The sequence below is a fragment of the Miniopterus schreibersii genome, assembly GCF_964146895.1.
Source record: "Miniopterus schreibersii genome assembly, chromosome: 16".
NCBI classification, from domain to species: domain Eukaryota; kingdom Metazoa; phylum Chordata; class Mammalia; order Chiroptera; family Miniopteridae; genus Miniopterus; species Miniopterus schreibersii.
Window position 1 is genome coordinate 2042998 of NC_138116.1, and position 21811 is coordinate 2064808.

Consider the following 21811-nt stretch of genomic DNA (forward strand, 5'->3'; position numbering starts at 1 on the left):
AACAACCCAAGGAGGGAGGGAGGGAGGTGCCTGGCTTCACACATGGGGACTTGACCCAGAGCTCGGTGAACTTCGAGACCTGCCCTGTCCCAGGCACCCTGGAGGCTGCGTGGGGCTCCTTGCACCATTCGTGGTTTGATTTTACCTGGGGCTGCCCAGCTCTCGGGCCTCATTTCGAAGGGCCCCAGCTGTTTCACGGGAGGCAGAGGGACAGAGTGGACGACGCGTGACCCAAACACTCTCCCAGCTTAGCGAAAACATTGGATTCAGGGCCAGATCCCCACGTCCAGTCCAGTCCTCTGTGGGCACGGAGCCCTGCGTGTCAGGCTGAGGCTGGTGGGGTGGGAGCGGTCGGGGGTGGGGCTCCCTCCTCGAAGCCATCAGCGCCCCGTGAACTTGGGCAGCCTCACCGTGGCCTTAGTAGCTGTCGCTATACAAAAATACCTGTATCCATCGCAGCATCTATGATTTAACAGAAAGCATTCCAGTGTAGCTGGTGTGACGTCACTCGTGTGGATGGTTTAGGAGCCGGAGCTCCAACCCCAGGACCCCTCAGCTCACTCACTCTGCCGGGGGAGCACAGTCCCGCGTGCTCAGTGGGCCGCGTGCCTGAAGGGCCGCCCTTTGCGATCGGTGGCCCAGTCACCGCCGGCACGGCACCAGTTAGCATCTACGAGGGTATTGGAAATTTTTCTTTGTTTTGGTTTTTTTTTTGTTTTAAAAATTTTTTTTTAAGAGAGGAAAGGAGAGGGGGAGAGAGAGAAACATCCATCAGCTGCCTCCTGCACGCCCCCTACTGGGGACTGAGCCTGCAACCCGGGCATGTGCCCCGACCGGGCATCCAACCAGGGACCTGGGACAACGCTCAGCTGAGACACTGGCCAAGGCCCAAAGTTTCATTTTATTGTTGTAGCTGGAAACCCGCTAACGAGCGCAGTGGATACGTGAGTTGGCTCCAACTCAGAGACATTCCACCCCTGGGTGGGGGGAGCCCCGGCCCTAGCCCTGAGCAGGGGTGCAGGAGGACGTCTGACCTGTGTCCGCCCAGGTGCATTTCAGGGCCCCTGCTCGGAGCTGGGGCGTCAGTCATGCCTATAGGTTCCACTAACAGTTCAGCGCCTGCTTGGCCGACGAGTGTTCGTCCAGTAGCACCGCTGGGTGCGGGGAGTCTGGTCGGAGGCTTGTTTCACGCAGTCGTGACGGGGAGGGGGCCGAGTTTCCCACCCCGGGCGTTTGTGGTTTTGCCGCCAGAAACCAGAAGAACGTTCCAGCTGCACAGGATGTGGTCCTATTGGAGGGCGCCCGGCTCCCTCGGATCCTAAGGGCAGAGTCACTCGCACTGTTGGTTAAATCACCGTTCATTTTCCAGACTCACCTGCCCATACGCAATATAAAAAGTGTGACCAGTGAATTTCCATCTCCCTACTGTCGGTCAGGTTTCCTTATAAGCAAATGGGGGAAAGTTGTATTTTCACGTGTTTACCCCGATGGTTAAAACGCCTGGGACGGTCCCCATGGGGGATTTCTAAAGAAGTAAGACTGTTCAACGTGAACAGATAGGAGGATTTTTAATAGGGAAACGGTTATATTGTGTTTGGCGACGAGATCAGTATAACCGTGGAGATAATTCCTAACATCTGTTTTCAAAATAGTAGGGTCGGTAGGAAGAATTTCTTTCAAAAGCGGTTATCTTCTCATTTCTCATTAAAATGTTTTGTGGCACAGAAGCAGGTGTGTGTGTGAGTTTATGTAAGTATCTTCTGGGTAGCAATTTGCTGACAGAAAGCTGAAAAACACTGCCAAGAAGGATTTTAAAAACCAACGGAGGGATACCTGCTGTGTACGGGCCGGGAGACTCAATAGTGTAATGATCTCACTTCTCCCCAAATGGACCTGTAGAGTCGGTGCAGCCCTAAGCAATGTCCCTGAAGCTTTTATAAATTATAGAAATTGACAATCGGATTCCAAAGCCGTTACGGGAAATACAAAGGGCCTAAAATAACCAAAGTCACTGTGAAAAAGGAGAGCCCGTTCGCTCTCCCCGATTTCAGGGCATCCTGGGAGGATGCAGGAGTCGCCCCAACAGCGTGGCGGGGACAGTCAGACGCCCCCGCGCCGAGCGGGACCCTCCACGCGCGCTCCGGTTAGTTCAGAGCCCATCGTAGACCCGACGTAGACTGACGCGCTCGGACTCCGGGAGGAAAGCATTAAGGGCGGTGTTTGTGCCCTTGGGTTAGAGATTTCACAGGTACAACATTGGAACCACAATCTATGAATGCAAAGCTGGTAACGCTGAACCTCATCAAAATGAAGACGGTCTGGTCTCAGGAAGGGACGGTTAAGAGACCGAGCAGCAAAGCCACGCCCGGAGGAAGTGCGTGAGGGCCGCGTCCTGTTCCAGGACCATCTCCAGGATGCGCGGGGATCTCGCGGAGCCAAACAAGAACAGAACCCGGCGCAGGACTGGAAACGAGGCCTCACCAAAGGAGAGAGACGGATGATTGAACACACAGGGAGGTGCTCGGCATACAGGGAAACGCAAATTCAAACCTCAAGGCGGCGTCGCACCTCCTCCTGGAACTGGCAGCTTGACAGCCCGACCGGAGCGGCTGCTTAGGCGCCGGCCCAGTGGCCCTCGGGGAACCGCGCAGCCCCCCGGAAGGTTAAACGGGCTCAGCACACGGCCCAAGGCCTCTCCCCGAGGGAAATGAGCACTCGTGTGCGGGACAGCAACCGTACGCGCTGGGAAAAACTCAAAGGACAGGTGTTCCTTATCTGTAATTTATCCCTCACAAAAACCTGAACGACAACACCCTTCATGACGAGAACTCTGAGCGAGGCGGAGCCGGAGGGAGCCTGCCTCCGCGTCACAGAGGCGGCGACGCAGGACGAGCCCACAGCTGGGACCCTCGAGCATCGGGAGCAAGACAAGGACCCGGCCCCCCCCCCCCCCCCCCCGCTCGGCTCGGCTCGCCGCAGCAGTGAGGCAAGAACACAGGTTAGAAAGGAGGGGTGTCAGCACTATAGAGCATGAATATCGCTCACAGGTAAGAGCCTGTACTCGGGGGCCCCTCAAGCAGTTCGCTGGGGAAGTCCGCCGGCAAAGTGAGGAAGCAGGGCTTCTCCCAGGTGCCCGTTCTGGAAGGTTCTTGAACTCACAAAGAAAGGAAAATGAAGCTGGGTAATGTTTGCTCTCCTTTCCCAGGCCAGGGGTCAGCAACGAGGCCCGCAGGCCCAATATGGCCACGGCCACCATCCACGCACTGCCCGTGGCTGCTTCAGAACGATGGTGGCAGAGCTGAGAAGCTGTCGCAGAGACCATGTGGCTCCCCAAGCCTAGACTCTTTACTCTCTGGTTCTTTACATAAGCAGTTTGCTGGCCCTTGGGACCCCGAGGGGAGGCCGTGTGGCCGCCTGTCCGACGCCCGCTGTGAAAACCCTGGAAGACCCGGGAGGGAGGCGGTGGCTGGCGGGTTTGCGTTTCAGAAAACGGTGTTCTCGGAACGTCCGCCTCGGCATTCCCGGCACGGACGGGGCTGTTTCCCTCTCAGGAAACCATCTAACCTGCAGGCCTGTGAGTCACGGGTGATGAGGCCCGGTCACCCCCACAGGGCCATGCCCTTGCCAAAGGGAATGTCCTGTCGTCAGTCCCCGGGCAGAGGATCCTGAAAGAGACCCACTGGGCATGGCCATGCAGGGCGGGGGGCTCACAGCCTGGGCGGGGGGTGGGAACGCTGCAGAAAGGACTCAGGGGCCTGGTCACCCAAAGAAAGTCCTGTTCCCATTGGCAGTTGCTCTCCCTCCGCCCCCCCGGCCCCGGGCAGCCACCAGTCTGCTCTCCGTCTCTATGCAGTTGCCTGCTCTGGACACTTCATATAAATGACATCGGGCAGTGTGTGGCTGTGGCCGGCCCTTCTCTCCTGCACCAGTTAGCACAGCACTGCGACCATCCAGTGCAGGCGTGCCCGGGACTCCTGGGCAGTCCCTGGGTCCTGCACACGCGGGGACAGCTGCCACCCCTGGAGAGACACAGGGCACAGGCCTGCTGACATTCAAGTTCCTTCTGCACTAAGAAGCCTTCAGGGACGAAGGCCACACTGAAGGGGACATGTCTTGGGCGTCAGAGGCCCCAGTCCTCCCAGGGCACCAGGAAAGGGCTCTGCATCCACACACAGCCCCCGAGTGATTTCCCCCACCCCCCTCGAGGAGTCTGCGGGATGCAGAGGCAGCCCTGTCACCGGGGAATGAATGTCCTTGGGGGAGATTTGGAGACAGACCGGCTGAGTCAAACCACAGGCAGGAAATCTCATTTCCAGACTTCGTTCAAATTCCTCCTTCCTGACTCATTACATTCAAAGCGCATATTTCATTTTCCAAACAAAGCAGAGAAGCCCCTCCAGCCGAGGCCCAGCCCCCGGCCCTGGGCCTGTCTGTCCCTCCCTGAACTTCAGAGTTGAACTTGAGCGTGGCCAGGCCACGGCGTCAGGCCACGGGGTCAGGCCACAGGGTCAGTCCACGCGGAGTGGGCCACACAGGACGCTGCCACTGTTTAAGCGGGAGAAGCCCTGCCTTGCAGCCGCCCGCTGCCTCGGTGCGTAGCTCCCCCTTGGAGCTCCTGGTTTTCATCTGGAGACATTTCCCAGGATGAGATATTTATTATAAACGAAGTCGGTGAAGAGATTGTTCTGTGACACAGTTTGATTTTTTTAATAGTCCAAAGAAAAGGAGTCCTTGTCCTTTCAAGGAAGAAATGTGTGTTATTTCCAGGTAGGAGGTGAGCTGTAATATTTTGGAAGCCCTCGCACACGGAAGCCTTAAAGCCCAGCCGGCCTTGAGCACCCCCCTCCCCAAGTAGAGAGGGTGCCGGGGCGGGGGGTGTGGTGAGCAGGGTGGGAAAGGATGGTCAGGAGCTGGGCAAGGAGACGGCCTCCCACCCCACCCCTACCTGGGACCGACTCCTGCAAGAACCCCAGGGGTGGCCACAATCCGTCCCTCAGGGGACAGTCCTCGGGAAGGGCCCCGGCCACCAGGCTTTGCTCTGAGCCCCCCGGACACGGCTCTGCCATGCGCCCCCCGCCCGTGGACCACGTGTCTCACCTGTTGCGTTACCCACTGTTCCACTTGGATGGGCCGAGGGCAGCAAGACTCACCTCAGAGGGGCCCTGACCCCTCCCGGACCAGGGGCTCCCTCACGTGGACCCAAAGGGGGCTTTGAGAACCTGGACTTCAGCCCCTGACCCTCTGGGGTGGGTCCCCCACTTCCCGCTGTGGGGCGGGTCTTTCTGTGAAGTCCTCACATTGTCCCACCGTGTCCCAGCCTGGGTGGCTCGGAAGCCACCGATTTCTGTGCCTTGTGGGGGCCTCTCCCCAGGGCTTGCTATGCGGAGACCCCGGATGAGGAAGGGTCCCTGGGCCTCCACGGTGTCCACCCTTGCAGTGACCTCTGGGAATCCAGTGAGTCGGGGACATCTCTCTGGCCATGCTGCCACCTTTGAGAACCGAGAGCCAGTGCCAAGGGCAAGGACATGCCCGTGCAGGGGACAAGGCCTCTGTCCTTGGTCCGCTGTGGGACTCAGCCTGGGGATGCGTGTGCGCGGGGGGCGTGACGAGACCCAGGTAGCCCGGCTCCCGCTGTCGCCGAGCATTCCCGGCGGGGAAATTGCGGTTAACGATGGGCAGCGTCTGCCCTGAAACTTGCCGGCAGGAGGAAGCGCTCCCAGGGGACCGGGAGCGGAGATGAGCCGGAGGGGCTGTGCCTGCCCGAGCCGAGGGCGAGCGATGCCTCGGCGGGCGGCCCACCCGGTGGGGCCATGGCGGCCAGCTCGGCCCCGAACGCAGTTCAGGACGCGTCCCCTGGCCCTTTCGAAGGGCTCGCCGTGTCCCCTGCAGCACGGACCGTGGATTCACGTGGAAAGGTTGCTGGGCCACCTAGAAAACGTGGGCCCCGCCCTGGCCAGTTTGGCTCAGTGGCTAGAGCGCCGGCCTGCGGCCCGAAGCGTCCGGGTTTGACTCTGGCCAAGGGCTCGATCCCCGGCCCCAGTCGGGGCACATGCGGGAGGCAACCCATCGATGTGTCTCACGCATGGATGTTTCTCTCTCCCTTCCACCGTCTCTGAAAAAGCAATGGGAACAATATCCTCAGGTGAGGATTTAAAAAGACAGACAGACAGACAGCGTGGGTCCTTCTCTGTGTCCTTTGCTTGGCGGGGCCTCAGGTGCGACTGGCTGGGAAGCTGGGACAGGTCAGACGCGTTACGCTGTCCACTCACCTCTGCGGGAAAAGCAGACGACGCGTTGTAGCCAAGACCGCGGGGGGCGGGGGGGCGAAATCATAAAAACGACCGCGTCCAGAAGGGGCAGGACGGCTCAGTCCCAGTAGGTGAGTGACTCCGCCGAGCGGCCTGAGGCTCCAGCTCAGGGACCGAGCTGAGCGGCGTCACCGTCCGGGGCCCTCCCGCTGTGGCCGGCGGCGGAGGGCTGCCCCTTGCTCTGCCGCCCGGCCGCTCGGGCCGGCGGAGAAGGTTCTAGAAGCCCAGGTGCCGAGGGGGCCCGCAGGTGTTCTGTGGCAGTTGGAGCCGTTCGAGGGGAGGGAGCCATTTCCTTCACTGGCCCGGGAGGAGCTGCCCGTCAGTTCCCCTGCTGGCCCTGCGGCCGCGTGTGCCCCGGCTGGTGAGTGGCCCTCGGCTGAGGCGGGGGTGGCACCCAGGCCCTGGCGGGCAGGGGACCCGTCACCCACCCTCAAGTGGCTCTGCTCCCGCTTGGAGCCGGTGAGGGGTCTGAGCCCGGCCCCTTCCTGGACGCGGGTCTCCCCTGTCCCCCGCCCCCGCCTGCCTCCGCCCCCCTTCTCTCCGAAGCCCCAACCCAGGCTTCTCCTGACTGGTCCTGAGGGCCCAGCGTAGAGCCACCTCCCGAGAAGCTGCCCCTGTGCCCCTCCAGAGGCCTCACATGAGGCAGGACTGTTAACTGGGACCCCCTCACCTTCACCCAGACACGGCCAGATGGGAGTTTGAGATAAGACCGGCTGGCTGGGAGAGATTTGGGGGGACAGCAGGGCCTCTCAAGCCATCTACAGTGTGACTCTGGAGGGACCCCTTTCTGATGCCATTTTTAGACAAAAAGTTGATTTTGTAAAAACCCAGATCTGTGAAATCAGAAACCGCAAAAGGCTTCCTTAAATTCCAGAGGCGTTGCCAACTCCCCAGCGTCCCATTCCCGCACCTGGAAAAGGGGAACCCCCGGCCCCAGCCCCCCCCCCCGGAAACGTTCACCGTGAGCCCTTTGGTCCTCGCTGGGTTAGAGCAGGGCTTCGAAGGGTTCCCACGATTGGTGGGGCCGGCGGTGCACAGCCCCGGACGCATGTCCATCCGTGCGTCTGTCCCTTTGACAGATGACCGCGGTGTGAGAAATCGTCAGGATGGCGAAAACCCTGGACGTCAGGTTTGAGTATTTGGAGCAAGTGGCTTCTGTCATCCTCAAGTTCAAGGCAGACAAGTGGGGCAAGCTGATGGGGGCGGAGGACCACCTGGCGCTCTTCCTGGAGTTCTTCGACAAGACGGACGTCTCCGTGCTGGTGCTGACGCTCAACCAGGCCGGCATGATCCTGCCCTGCCTGGGCTTCCCCGCGTCCCTCAAGTCCAAGGGGGTTTATTTCATCAAGAAGAAGCCCGTGGCCATCACCAAGGAAAACTACAAGGAGAACCTGCTCTACGGGGACATCAGCCCCACGCCTGTGGACCAGCTGATCGCGGTGGTGGAGGAGGTGGGTGCCTCGGGGCGGCGGCCCTGGGCGGGGGCCGAGGGCTCGGGGGGAGCGGCCTCGGGTCCTTGTGCCCTCAGCGATTGGCCTAGAGCCCCGCTGCCCACAGGGTGGCGCGGGGGCCGCCGGCGTGGCCTGGGAGCTGGTTAGAACGTGGGCGGTCGGGCCCTGTCCCCCGGCGGCTGAGACAGACCTGCACTCCAGCCAGACCCCAGGTGCTGCTGGGCACCCGAAGGCCCAGAGGCCCGGCCCTCACCTTGTCCTCGCCCCGCCACCCCTTTTTTTTATAACCCAAACCCGAGGAGATGTTTCCCCTTTGCTTTTCACAGAGTGGAATTGGGGGAGAGAGGGAGAGAGAGAAACATCGACGTGAGACACACATCGACGGGTTGCCTCCTGCACAGGCCCCGACCCGGGGCCAAGGACTGAGCTGCGTGCCCTTGGCCGGAATCGAACCCGGGACCCTTCAGGGCACTGGCCGATGCTCTAACCACTGAGCCAAACTGGCCAGGGTATCGCCCTCTCTTTTTAAAAAAGATGTTATTTTATTGATTTCAGAGAGAGGGAGGGAGAGGGAGCGAGAGAGAGACGGAAACATCAAAGATGAGGGTCACTGGTCGGCTGCCTCCTGCACGCCCCCCGCTGGGGACGGAGCCTCAAGCCGGGCAGGCGCCCCGCCCGGGAACCGAACCGTGCGTGGCTCCTGGTTCATAGGTCGACGCTCAACCCCTGAGCCACGCAGGCCGGACTCGCCTTGGTCTCTCGATACCATCAGAACCCCTGCACCTACGTGCTGGGTAGAGTCCGTTCCTACGGCCGCAGGAGGGGGCCGAGCGGGTGCCGGTCGGTGAGGTTCCCCGATTCCGAGGCGTTGAGTGAAGAAAGGGGGAAACGGTGCTGTTTGACGGGTCCCCGCGCTGTCCTGTCTGCTCCCCGCGTGGCTCTCACAGGCACCGCGGGTGCGGCCCACGCGGGCAGTCCGACCGCCCGCGCTACGAGGTGACGTAGCTTTTCTAGTCATCGCTGTCCGGGTCTGTGAAATGGGGGCTCGCACCCCCGCCCTGTGGAGCTCCAGACCCCGGCCAGCTTCCCTCGCGTCTGAATGAGGCGCCCGGCCGCCCAAACTGAAGCCCCCGGGCATCTGTATTCACCTGCTCGGCCGCCACGGTCCCTGGGTCAGGCGTCGGCGGGGGCTTCTCTCTGTGGCTCACAGGCAGCGTCCCCCCCGTCCTCCCACAGTTGTCCCCCCGTGTGTGTCTGTGTCCCGATCGCCTCTCCTCCTGCGGACGCCAGTCATATGGGATCGGAGCCCACCCTTGTGACCTCATTGCAACCTAATCACATCTTTAGAGACCTTTTCTCCAAACACAGTCACATCCGGGGGTGCTGGGGTTGGGACTTCAGCATATGGATTTGGGGGACACGATCTAGCCCAGCACGGCACTCCTGGCAGCTCAGAAAGTTGTTGCAGGAGCCGAGTCTTCCTCCGAGGAGATGGCTCCGCACTAGAGACACGGGGAGCTGGGCCGTGGTCCTTGGTCTAAACGCCGGCCCCGCCCCGGCACGGGACGGGACTCGGTTTCCCCAGGCTCCGGGCCCCGCAGGCGGGCTCGCAGTTCCTCCCGGCGCCTCGGGCCCGGGGAAGGCACAGGCGGGACGCGGACCGACCGTTTCCTTCCAGGTCCTCTACTCCCTGTTAAACCAGGCTGAGAACATCGTCGGGTGGCCCCACGTGGTCGCGGAAGACCTGGTGAGGCAGGTGCACAAGCTCAAGAATGAGATGTTCGTGATGGGCGGCAAGGTCAGGGGCAAGACTCTGCTGCCGATCCCCGAGCACCTGGGGAGCCTGGACGGCACGCTGGAGTCCATGGAGAGGTAGGGGCCCGCCCGGGGACCGGCCTCGACGCCGGGGACGCAAGGACCCGACGGTGGCATCGGGTCCGGGGTTGAAGGCACAAGGGCGGGATGGGACGGGGCACTGAGGCCCCCTACCACGCACGGGGACCGGTCCAGGCGTCACACGGCACGCACGGGATGTCACTGTCCCGCGCCACCCAGCCGGGAAAGGGGACGCCCGCTGTAGGACGTGGGTGCTCGGGGCACCGAGGGGCGTGGAAGGGATTTTCCTTTTCAGCAGGTGGGGCTGTGACGTCCCGGGCACCCCCACACGCACACGACCGGCCACCACGGCAGGTGCCCGTGGCGCGAGGCTCTGGGCGCCGTGCAGGGTGGTGGCCTGTTCCATTGGCTCACGTCAGAGGGCGGCTGCTCGGGGACTCACCGCGTGGGCCGTTCCTCCGTGGGCCACTGAGCCCCAGTATGTGCCCCGTGTGACCCCAGAACTGCCAAGAGGGCCCATCCTGGACATTATATTCCCTTTCGGGGGATGGGGGAGCCGACGTCTCTAACTGCGCCCACCATGTGCTCAGGGTCTCTCGTCGCCGGGGAGGTTTGGGGGATCCTCCAGCCTCCCCGGCTGGCTGTGAGGAGGGGCCCGGGGACATGGGGCGAGGAGACGCGGGGCTGCTGGTGGGTGCCCAGGGCCTGCCGGCTGGAGGCCTCGGGGGTGGGGGCAGGGCTGCTGGAACCCGTCCCGGGGGCCGGAAGCATCGCCCCCCCTGCCTTGCAGGCTGCCGTCCTCCCTGGACAACTCGCTGCTGCATGCCATCGAAACCATAATCATCGACTGGTCCCACCAGATCAGGGACGTGCTGAGCAAAGACTCGGCCCAGGTGCTGCTGGATGGGCTGCACCCGCTGCCCCGGGTCGAGTTTGAGTTCTGGGACGCCCGGCTGATGAACCTGCAGTGCATCCACGACCAGGTGACACCTGTCGCCCACCGTGGCGCCCGGGCGCCCAGCTGCTGGGCGGCCAGACGGCCCACGTGCCCACCGGGCACCAGGCGAATTCACGAGCCCTCGGCCTCTCTGTGCTGGGCCCCCGGGAGCCCTGGGGGGACCCTGCTCGCCCGAGTTCGTGCCTCAGCTCCCCCCCTGCTGCAGGGTCAGGCCACAGGTGCGGGGTCTGCGGGTTTCTACTGAAAATCCTGTCTCCTTCTGTCCCCCTTCTCAGCTAAACAGGCCCAAAGTAAACAAAATAGTTGAGATCCTGGAAAAAGCCAAAAGCTGCTACTGGCCGGCCCTGCAGACCGTGTACCTGAATGTCACTGAAGGTGGGGGGGGAGCCCCGAGGAAGCTGCCGGTGCCTCCTGGGAGGGCCTGGGGCAGGTCACCAACCCCGGGGGGTGGGCCAGCTCCCCCATGAGCGACTTCCTGGCCCCACCTTCTAAGGCAGCGCCTGTGTTTTGAGGGAGCAGGTCTCCCTGACACCCTGCCCAGTGGAGGCGGCCCGGTGTGTTGGCTCCCTTTGGACACGCACTTGACCTTGACCTTGACCTTGGCCTTGTTCCGGCAGGGCTGAAGGAAGCCAACGACATTGTCCTGCACCTGAAGCCTCTGCGGGTCCTGCTGGAGGAGATGGAGCAGGCGGACTTCACCAGCGTATGTTCGTGGGAGAAAGGCCGCTTGGCGGGGGGCGCGGGGGGGCTCGAGTCCTAGGGAGCAGGAGCTGGCTGTGACCAGGCGCCTCTCCCTCCACACTGGGGTCTCCTCCTGGAGCCTTGGGGCTGAGGGAGCTGAGACCTCGCGACAGGGCGCCCACCATGTCCCCGCAGCTCCCGACCTTCATCGCCAAGGTGCTGTACACCATCGGCTTCATCTGGGCCACCTCCAAGCACTACAACACGCCCTCCAGGGTCATTGTCATCTTGCAGGAGTTCTGCAACCAGATCATTGAGATGGTAGCCCTGGCCGGCCGCCCGCGCCCCCTCCCCGCCGGTCCCCTCCCCCTTCCACTCCAGGCTTCCCCGCCCGGCCTCCCCGGCGGGTGAGAGACACGCAGAGCTTGGCACAGGGGTGTTCAGGCCATGGGCTAAATTGGAGCTTCTAGGTGGCCCCCCAGAGCTCTCCCGAGACCTGGGCTGTGCCAGCCGGACCCCCAGCTCTGTCAGAGGGAGGAAAGGGGGGGCTTGGCCGGGGCTTTGTGGGCTCCTGTGGCCCTGCACTGAGCTGGCTCCTGTCTCCCTCAACACAGGTTCCCTTTCCTCCTCCTCACGAGCACCACTAGCCAGCCGGGCTGCCCGGGGGCACTAAGATCATGCTCTCAGCCCTGTCTGCAGGCCCCTAAGGGCACTGCAGCCCAGAGCCCTGCAGCCCGTAGCAGGGTGTCCCGGGCTCACCCCCAGAGTCCTAGTCACCTGTGAGCCTTCGCGGGGGAGGAGGGCCCGGGGAGGGAAGCCGCTCAGGCTCCTGAAGAGCCCCCGGCACCGGGCAGACGGGTTGTGTCCTGAGAAGCAGGTCGCGGGGCCCATGGCGGCGGGTTTCTCACGGGCCTGACAGCCCACGGCAGTGCGCCCAGACGCGGCCCACGTGGCCCACGCGGCCCACGCGGCCCACGCGGCCCCACGCGGCCCCACGCAGCCCGCCAGAGCTGTGCGATGTCTTCTCTTCGACCCAGACCCGGACCTTCCTGGGCCCCGAGGAGGTGCTGAAAGGCCTGCAGGGCGAGATCGAGGAGGTGCTGAACGGGATCTCGCTGTCCGTGGCCGTCCTGAAGGGCCTGTACCGCACCTACGACTTCTGCTGCGCAAACATGAAGCTTTTCTTCAAGGTGCGGCCCGGCCCAGCCCGGCTGGCGGAACCCGGCGGGGCGTTAGCGAGGTGGGGTTGACGCGGGCACCGCGGCGGAAGGCAGGAGAGTGACGTGGGCACCGGCTCAGCCCCCTCCCCTCTCCCCTCTCCCAGGAGGGCAAGGAGCCGGTGCCTTGGGAATTCCCATCCTCCCTTGCGTTTTCCAGAATAAACTCTTTCTTCCATCGCATCCAGACCATTGAGGTAAAGGGGAAGTCGGGCCCACCTTCCCTGCGCGTCCCAGGCCGCCCTCGCCGGGGTGTAGCCGCGTCTGCCACCCACTCCCACCGGTGTCGTGGGGAAACGGAGCCTCGGGCCGGCCTCCTGCGTGCCCGGCCGTGAGCCAGGAGCCAAAGGGGCCCGTTGGTGGCTCCGCCCGCGGCTCCTGCCTCCTGCCTTGGAGCAGCGGCTAAATGATGCAGGGACTGACCGGTCAGGAGGCCTGGAGACCGAGGGGACAGGGCCAGCGGGATTAAGTCAGCGCCGATGAGGACCTTAAATGAAAACGGAAGCAGGTGACAGCGGTTCAGGGTGGTTTCCTCTGAGGGCCAGAGGTGAGACGTGGAGGGTGAGGAGGTGTTGCCTTGTGTTTTTAAACTGTGTGGGGGTTTTAAACTTTGTGAACATGTTCGGCACCTCGTGAAAAGGGGAGAAGCCACCCTCGAACCACTGGGGGTCGGTTATGTGATGGGCGCCATCGGCAGTGGCCTCGGGAGGGCCTGTCGGGGTCTCAGCCACGGGGGGTGTCTTCGTGCCCGGAGGACTTGCGGGGCCCAGTCAGGCTCTGGCCATGTAGCTGCTGGTCCTACATCGCCGATTCTGGGCCAGGGTGGAGATTGCGGAACAGAGGGGCCCTGGGGGTGAGAGAGGCGGTCTTGCTGTCCACCCCCCGCCCGTGGGCTGCAGCCCCGTGTCTCCTCCTCCCGGGGAAGAGCCCGAAAGCCCAGGGCATGGCCAAGCATGGCTTTCACTGGGTTTGCTCTGGTGGTCGCTCGACGCAGCTCGTGCATGTTGGGGACCAGCACCCACCTTGGTTCGGCCTCGGGAACTGAGCTGAGCACCTTTCGCGTCATCTGCCTGCGTCAGATTCCGCTCGTGGCCCTCAGGGAGGCTTTGGGGCCTCGATCAGAAAATAAGAGCCACGCGCAGAAGCGCTAATTAATGGGTGTGATTAAACGTCAAAACCAGGAGCACGGGCGGAGAGTGGGGGGTTCTAGAGAAGAGGGGTGAGCGGCACCTCAGAGAAAGTAGAATTTACGGGGGCGCCCATCGGGCGTCGTATGTGAGGGTGTCCTCTCAGATCCCCCCAGGGACGGGCTCAGAGTGTGGGGTGGTCTCCCCAGGAAGCAGAGAATCTGAAGCTTAGCAAGAGCCTCAGAAACCGCTTCCTTCCGAGGCGAGGAAGCAGGGCCCGTACTGTGTGGTTGTTCCGGCCGGTGTAAGGTCAGGAAAGGACCCAGCATCACCACCTCCTCCGTGGTCAGGACTCGGAGACAGTTCATAGAACCCTTCCTTCGCCCTCTCTCCAAGTTCCAGAAATGACTTCAGAGAGCATTTGCCCAAATACACTGAGCCCCCCTTGGTCACGTGGCCCTGGGGTATCCCGCTTGCTCCCCGGCTCCTCCGCTGGTCCCAGAGCTGGATTCGTGGCTGAGCCGTTGAGTGTGGTTATGAACACGGACCGATTGGCGTCCTGGCTTCTTGCTCCACCAGGACCTTTATAAAACGGCGATCGAGTTTCTGAAGCTGGAGAAGATCGAGGTGGGGGGAGTGCGGGGCAACATCCTGGGAAGCCTGGTCACGCAGATCCACGAGGAGGTCTTCGAGCTGGTGAAGGTCTTTGCTGACTGCAAATACGACCCCTTGGACCCCGGAGATTTGGTGGGTTGGGGCCTGGGCTGGAGCGATGACGGAGGCCCCAGGGGGCGGGAGGCCCACGGAGGGGCGTGCGGGCGGACGATCCCAACACTGAAAGATGTCACGAAAACTGCGCGTGGAGAGGTCCCAGGCAGGGCGCATGCTCAGCTGGGACGTCACCAGAGTCCTGCCGGCAGGAGAGGGGCTGGTTTAGGGTGAGCACCGCCCCTGCGTTGCATGCGAGCGAAGAGGCTGATGTTTTGCCCTGGCCCGTGTGGCTCAGTTGGCTGAGCACCCTCCATGTACCAAAAGGTCAAGGTCGCTGGTTTGACTCCAGGTCAGGGCACAGGCCCAGGTCGTGGGCTCGATCCCTAGTAGGGGACGTGCAATGTTTCTCCCTCACAATGATGTTTCTTTCTCTCTCCCTTCCTCTCTCTCTAAAATTAATAAAAACATCTATTTTTATTATTTTATTTTATTTTTTTATCCCTACCGGAGGGTATTTTTTCCATTGCTTTTTCAGAGAGAGTGGAAGGGAAGGAGGGAGAGAGAGAGAAACATCCGTGAGAGAGAGAGACACGGATTGGTTACCTCTTGCACGTGACCCAGCTGGGGCCCAGGCCGGGCATCGAGCCTGCAGCCGAGGTACATGCCCTTGTTCAGAACCGAACCCAGGACCCCTTCAAGTCCGTGGCCGACGCTCTAACCACGGAGCCACACCGGCCAGGGCAAAACATATTTTTTAATAAAAGAGGTTGACGTTTTAATTCCCTTTTAGAATTTCAATGACGATTACGCTGACTTTGAGACCAAAATTCAAGACCTGGATAGGAGGCTGGCCTCGATCTTCTGCCAGGCCTTCGACGAGAGCAACTCCATCGAGTCCTGTGCGAAGGTACCCGGGGCAGGGGCGCTGCGGCGGAGAACCTGGCCCGCTGAGGGCGGAGGCAGGTCAGGGGGACTGGCTCGGGCACCTTCGGGGTAGAAGCCGCCCCCCCAGGGAGCTCAGCTCCCCGACACACCTGCTCTGCCCCCCGGCTTTCTCCTGTGCCACGCCCTCTCCCACGGCGGCCGAAACCCGCTTTTGTGCTGCAGAAGGAAAAGTCACCTTCTAAACGTTACCTTTACATGCGCGCCAGACGGAAAAGCAAAAAAAAAAAGCGAAGGGAAACTGGGATCCCCCCCAGCTCCATCTGCTCCTTTCTCCGCCTAAGAACCTCTGACAGCCCAGCCCCCTGGTTAGGATGGGCCCCGGGGTCCCCTCCCTCCCCTGCCCACCGTCCCCTGCCTGTTCCCAAGCTGCCTCCGGGTTGTTTCTCACCGTCGGTAATTCGCGCACAGCAGAGAAAGTTCTAGAGCAATTTTCCACTTCATCTCCTCCTGGCAGAAAATGAAATTAGCTTCCTTCCCAGACGCCATCAGCCAAAAGAATCTGTGAATATGAAAAGGAGGCCACGAGCACAGGGAGAGGGGAAAATGTCGGGGGGGGGGGGGGCGCGAAGCAGCCAGGGGAGCTTGTATTTTCTAACCGTCACATGTCCACTTAAAAAAAAAAAAAAAAGACCCTGGCGACCTCCTGTCTCAGGCCCCCTCCCCCCCGGGGGTAATTGCAGGAAGGAGCGGCCCCAGGAGAACATCAGAGGTTCGGTTACTTCCCAGGGGTCGTGGCCGCTCCAGGTGGCTTTGGGGGGACCTGCAAATCGCTCCCCCTTTCCCTGTGGCCACCCAAAAGGTCATGTTTAGGCTGCCCCGTTGCTGGCACTTTGCTACCACAGCCCCGGGACGCTCCGCTCACCCAGGTGCGAGCTCACACCCAGCGCTGGGTGAGCGCCGCCGTTTGGGGACCCCGCGCAGCGTGAGCTCGGCGCCCTCCCTCCCGGTTCCCCTTTCCCCACGGCCCTTGTTTGTTCCCAGTAGAGCAAACTTCCCCGGGGGGGTGTGTTTTCTTGCCTGGGCCCATCCTTGAGGGCGAGTGCCTTCCTAGGGGGAGTAATTTTTGCGACTCGGCCTCTATTTCTCTGCCTGGCTGTGAGAGGACATCCTGGCTGCGCAGTTGCAGTGTCCCAGCTATTCTTACAGTGCTTGTCTGTCTGTTTGGTATGTTTTTATTGACTTCAGAGAGAGGAAGGGAGAGGGAGGGAGAGAGAGAAACATCAGTGACGAGAGTCACTGACCGGCTGCCTCCCGCACGCCCCCCGCTGGGGATCGAGGAGCCTGCACCCCAGGCCTGTGCCCTGACCCGGAATCGAACCGTGACCTCCCGGTTCAGAGGTCGATGCTCAACCACTGAGCCACGCCTGCCGGGCGGTTTTATAGTTTTTAAATCGTATTTTTTTAACTGTTCGGCTCTTCCTCGCCCAAACCCTGTTTCTCCTGGGCCTGGAATACATTTCCCCGGACCGTGGACCTGGCGTGTGCTGCGGGTTTATAAGCCCAGTATCCTGGGACCCGGCACACGTCATCACAAGACTCCTGGAGGCGTCGCCCAGCCAGGGGCTGAGCAGAGAAGGCGTCTCTGCCTTGGCAGGACGTGTATTTCTCCCTCCTGGCGCTTGGCTGGAGCGGGAGCATCATGTCAGCCGCCGCAGGGCTGGTGCGGGTCTCCTCGGGGCCGGGCCCGGGCGGGCGGTGGGGAGGCTCCCTGAGGCCCGCCTCCTGTTCCCCCCCAGCTCCTGTACATGTTTGGGGGCCTCCTGGAGCGGCCGCTGATTCTCACCGAGGTGGTGCCCCGCTACTCGGTCATGCTGGAGCTGTTCGACGCCGAGCTGGACAACACCAAGATCCTGTACGACGCCCAGATCGCGGCCTCCGCGGACGGGAACATCCCGCCAATCCACAAGAACATGCCCCCCGTGGCCGGGCAGCTCAAGTGGAGCCTGGAGCTGCAGGAGCGGCTGGAGGTGCCCATGCGGCACCTGAAGCACATCGAGCACCCGTGAGTCGGGGGAGCAGCCGGGCCGCCCTGGGGTGGGGGGTGATGCTGGGAAAACCGCGAGGCAGCCCCACGCCTCCTACCGGCCGAGCCTCATCTTTTCAGGCACAAGCTTCCCGGAAAAGGCCTGTGTGCGTCCCCACCTCTGGGTGCCTTCTCCACATGGGTGGTCAGGAGGAATCCGCCTGCCCTCCCCCCTGACGGACGGTCAGGTGGAAATCCACAGAGACCCCCTCGTGAGAACAGGCCCAGGCCGCTTGCTCAGTGCTTGTGGTGGCAGGGAGGTGGCCGCTGTCGCCTGCGTTTGGCATTGACCTGAAGGCAGGCAGAGGAATGGGAGGGTTCCCAGCAGAACCTGGGAGGGCGCAGGTGAGCCCGACTGGGGCCTGGAAGAGGGACGTCCTGGGAGACCGCCCAGGGGGAGCCTATTTGGCTTCCTCCCATCGGTCTGATATCAGAAGGGACGGAGAACATTGGGGCAGCTGGCAGCTTTGAATCAAGCCCCGGCCACGTGGGGCCACTGCTGCCGGGGATCTTGCCACCGGAGCCCCGAGGAGATGGCGCGTCACACCCCTGGCAGGTGCCCCGCGCCTCACCCCTCCGCCTGACTCTGACTCCAGGGTCATGTCCAGTGTGGAGGCCAAGCTTATCTACCAGAAATACGACGAGATGATGGAGCTGCTGAGGAGCTACCGCGAGAGGATCTACCTGCAGTGGGTGTCGGGGGTGGACGCCGACTGCCGCTTCAACCTGGGCCAGCCCCTCATCCAGCGGGACCCGGCCACCAACCTCATCCGGGTCAACTTCAGCAAGGCGGTGGGTGTCCCCTGTGCCTGGGGGGCGCTGGGCTTTTGTTCTGAGACCACGGCCGGGTTTCGAGCGGGGCCGTATTTTCAAGGGTCCCTCCAGGCGCTGTGAGGTGAATAGGTTGAAGGGGGCACCCCCGTTAGAACCCAGGAGAGACGATGAGAGGCTGCCGGTCTGGAGCGAGTGGCCGCAGAGAAGGCGTGAGGGCCGACTGGGTTTTGATCACAGAGCCAGTGAGATTTCAGGCCCTTGGAAATGGATCCGTGAGGAGGAGAGGAATCAGCCGGCGACGGTGGGCTGGCGGCCAGAGGGTGGGACTGGGTCAGCCGGAACCGCAGGTGGAGACAGCTGCTGGAGGGTGGCACCGGCTGCTCTGTCTTGGCTACATTGGTGCCCACAAGACACCCGAATGGAGATGCTAAGGAGGCAGGTGGATACAGGAGCCCAGGGTCAGGAGGCAGGTCTGGGTCGGGACGTAAGTGCAGGAATAGTCCACATGCTTCTCAAAGCTGTGATGTTGGGGGGTCACCAAGGGGAGAGGAGATGGGGGGACCACGCGCTGCAGCTCCCCAACATGCAAATCTCAAAAGCGTCGGAAGAGGCTGATGGTGGTGACTAGGAGCATCTGGTGTCCAGGGAAGGGGTGGCCAGCTGCTGCAAGGTCCCGGGAGACGAGGCCTGTGAAGTGACCGGTGGGTTCAGCGACACAGGTCACTGGGGCCTTGACGGGACGGCCCTGGACCAGCAGTGAGGATGGCAGCTCTGGGGGATGGGGTGTGTTACTGACCCGACCTCCTGGGTGGTGGCAGGTAGGAGGAGACGGACAGAAGGTTAGGTCCCAAGGAGGGGCCAGGTGGGGTTCTGGTCTCCCTCCAAACGCCCCGGGCGGGGAAGCTGGATGACCTGTCCACCCACACTGCCCGGTCAGTGGGTGAGGCTGCCCCGACCGGCCAGCAGCCCCACCCCGCACACGCCGCCTCCAGCTCCAGCCCCAGACGGTAGAGGCGTCGGGGACAGGCCCTCCCTGTGCTGCTACGTGCCGCCCCGCGGAGGCCACCCCCCGACGGGCTCTGTGGTCTCTGTTGGCCTTAGTTGGTGGCAGTGCTGAGAGAGGTCAAGTACTTGAACTTCCAGCAACAAAAAGCCATCCCAGACAGTGCCGAGAAGCTGTTCTCTCAGTACGAGACCTTCCGGAAGTTCGTGGGCAACCTGGAGCTCATCGTGGGCTGGTACAACGAGGTGAGCGGGCGCGGCGAGGGGGCCGAGCCCGCCGCTGGCGCCGCGTCTCGCTGCCTTGCTTTGCGCCTCCCCCTGCGCTGTCCTCTGCTGGCCCGGTTTCCGCTCACCGTGGCTCACACGCTGGATGTCTCCGCCCCTGCCCACCTTTCCGACCAGTTCCCCGTCTGAAAACGCTTGAAGGCATTAGCGGGATGGGGTGGGGAGTCGGGGACCATTGAAAGTCCCAAATGTATGTAAAGAAGGATTCTGAGAGGCGAATCGGCCGCCCCCCCATACACGGTTTTAATTCGGTGTCCACGCCTCGCTGGTAAGGGTGCAGGTGACCTGGAAAAGTTACATAGAAGCCAGACTGTTGCTGGATGGGTGACCTTGAAAGGTTACATAGAAGCCAGACTGTTGCGGGATGGGTGACCTTGAAAGGTTACATAGAAGCCAGACTGTTGCTGGATGGGTGACCTTGAAAGGTTACATAGAAGCCAGACTGTTGCGGGATGGGTGACCTTGAAAGGTTACATAGAAACCAGACTGTTGCGGGATGGGTGACCTGGAAAAGTTACATAGAAGCCAGACTGTTGCGGGATGGGAGCTCAGCGGGCTTGTTCTTTAAAGGAATAATTTAGAGAGAAGGTCACGAGCGCCCCCTTTCTTTCTCTTCCATGAGTGGAGGTTTTCAAGCAGTAAATTAATGTCCGAGAGCAGGATAGCGCTGCCTCGAGACCATATAGAGCCGATACTATTGTGAACGCCGATGCCCCCGGGGCAACCAAAGGTGGAGCCTTAGACGTGGGACCAAGGAGAGGGTCTGAGCCCAGAAATGCCCAGTGACCCATGTCCGTCTCTCTTTCTTTGCGTGATTCTAAGTCCAATAAAGTTTTGGATTATATGCTCGCTGTTTTTTGTCTGATCATATTTTCTTCCCTTTCTACCCCATAACGTGGGTAATGAAGCGTTAGGTATATACATGAACCCTCGGTGATTAATTTTCAAAGGTGAAATCTCCCCAAATCCGATGGCCCTATAATTCCCTGTCAAGTGACGCTAATCGTAGTGGGTTTGGTCTGGGTCAGCGCCCTCGCCGTGAGACCGCTGGGAGTCGGGGTGGGTTTGGAGCGAAGGCCCCGAGACGGTCTTGTTTGTTCCGCAGATAAAGACCACGGTGATGGACGTGGAGTTCCCGCTCATAAAGGCAGAGCTGGAAGCAATCGACGTCAAATTATGGAGCGCCGAAACCACGCTGTTCTGGAACGGCCAAGGTACCGCGGCCCCGTGCCTGTCCCCTGGGTTAGACTTGGAGGGGCCGGCCGCCTCTGCCTCCGGGCCCCTGGGTCCGCTGGGACTGCAACGGGGCTGTGTGTTTGGCCAAAGGATAGTGGCCCCTGCTCGCCCAGCCCCCAAACAGCCTGTGGGACCTGGTGGAGGCTCCTTGGGGACCCCTGAGGACCTCACAGTTTCACAGCTGGACTTGCTAGAGGCCGGGCTTATGGTGGCTCCCCACAGGGCAGGCACAGCGGATGGCAGAGCCCATGCCCATGGCAGCCGGCTCAGGGCAGGTGTCGGAGACGTAGAAAGAAACGTACTCAGGACTCCCCTTCCTCTGTTCCCCCACCACCCCTGGACCAGGCCCCCTGACTCCCCTCGTCCCCAGGACCCATGCTGGGTGGGCACCCCGTCCATCAAGACCTCCCTGCTCCCCTTCTGCCCTCTTTCCAGCCCTCTGCCCCCCTATTCTGCCTCCACTATCTAAACAAGAAGGCAGGACTGTCCACTTGTCTGAACCAGGGTCCACTGGGGCTTATCTTGGGCAAGGGCGTCGTATGATTCCTTTCGTTTCTGCCCAAGAACGCGTCTCTTTCCAGCCGTTGGGGTCCAGGCTGCTCAAGTCCCCAGCACTGTGCCGTGGCCCAGGGCCCGGCATGGGGGGTCCTTCACCTCAGGGGCCTGCAGTGCCGGGTGGAATGACCGTTCCGCCTGTCTGGGGACAGGGAGGTGCTGCTTTCAGAGGCACCGCGGGCCCTGTCCCCCAGCGTGGCCTTTCGGGGACCTCTCAGTGGCTTCTGCTTAGCGCTCCCGAGGAGTCGATGAGTTTTCCAAGGGCCGTCAAGCAGGCCCACGGGGAGGTTTCCTCCTGCTGACTGGTCCATCGCTGAGGTTCCTCTCCGCTTCTGTCTTAGGTGTATTTGAATACATCCAGGAGATGCGGGAAATTCTGCACAACCTGCAGAACAGGATTCAGAAAGCCAAGCAAAACATAGAGGCCATTTCCCAGGTCATGAAGGTGAGCGGAGCAGGGCCGGGGAGTTGGGTCCCAGAGACTCTGAGGAAAGTGCCGGGGGCAGCGGGAACCGTCCGGGCTTGGGCCGCCACCCGGGGCCCCCGTGCCGCGCTTCTTCAGCCCCGCACCTTCTCTACCAAGTCACCGTCCCACATGCACCCCCCGGAACTCTGAGCCGCCCCACGTGCGGCTCCCGACCTGGCCGCCGCATCTCTCATCGTGGCCCCATGGGCCCCGGTCTCCGAGGTTGTTGGGTTTGG

General features: G+C 62.0%; 1 protein-coding gene across 2 annotated transcripts in view; it reads left to right on the forward strand.

Moving 5' to 3' along the window:
* Nucleotides 1–7414: 7414 nt before the first annotated feature.
* Nucleotides 7415–21811, forward strand: part of DNAH17 (dynein axonemal heavy chain 17) — a gene marked incomplete at its 5' end in the record, with an annotated part of 77347 nt that continues 62950 nt past the window's right edge. The window contains 15 exons of one of the 2 annotated variants that reach the window (XM_081161181.1): nucleotides 7415–7759; nucleotides 9438–9631; nucleotides 10386–10578; nucleotides 10829–10928; nucleotides 11171–11256; nucleotides 11430–11555; nucleotides 12272–12424; nucleotides 12559–12648; nucleotides 14158–14325; nucleotides 15080–15196; nucleotides 16971–17236; nucleotides 17854–18049; nucleotides 19133–19279; nucleotides 20424–20532; nucleotides 21451–21554. In XM_081161181.1, the coding sequence (XP_081017307.1) occupies nucleotides 7415–7759; nucleotides 9438–9631; nucleotides 10386–10578; nucleotides 10829–10928; nucleotides 11171–11256; nucleotides 11430–11555; nucleotides 12272–12424; nucleotides 12559–12648; nucleotides 14158–14325; nucleotides 15080–15196; nucleotides 16971–17236; nucleotides 17854–18049; nucleotides 19133–19279; nucleotides 20424–20532; nucleotides 21451–21554 (2394 nt within the window). The remainder of the gene's footprint in view (nucleotides 7760–9437; nucleotides 9632–10385; nucleotides 10579–10828; nucleotides 10929–11170; nucleotides 11257–11429; nucleotides 11556–12271; nucleotides 12425–12558; nucleotides 12649–14157; nucleotides 14326–15079; nucleotides 15197–16970; nucleotides 17237–17853; nucleotides 18050–19132; nucleotides 19280–20423; nucleotides 20533–21450; nucleotides 21555–21811) is intronic. The other variant, XM_081161182.1, reaches the window with a different exon arrangement.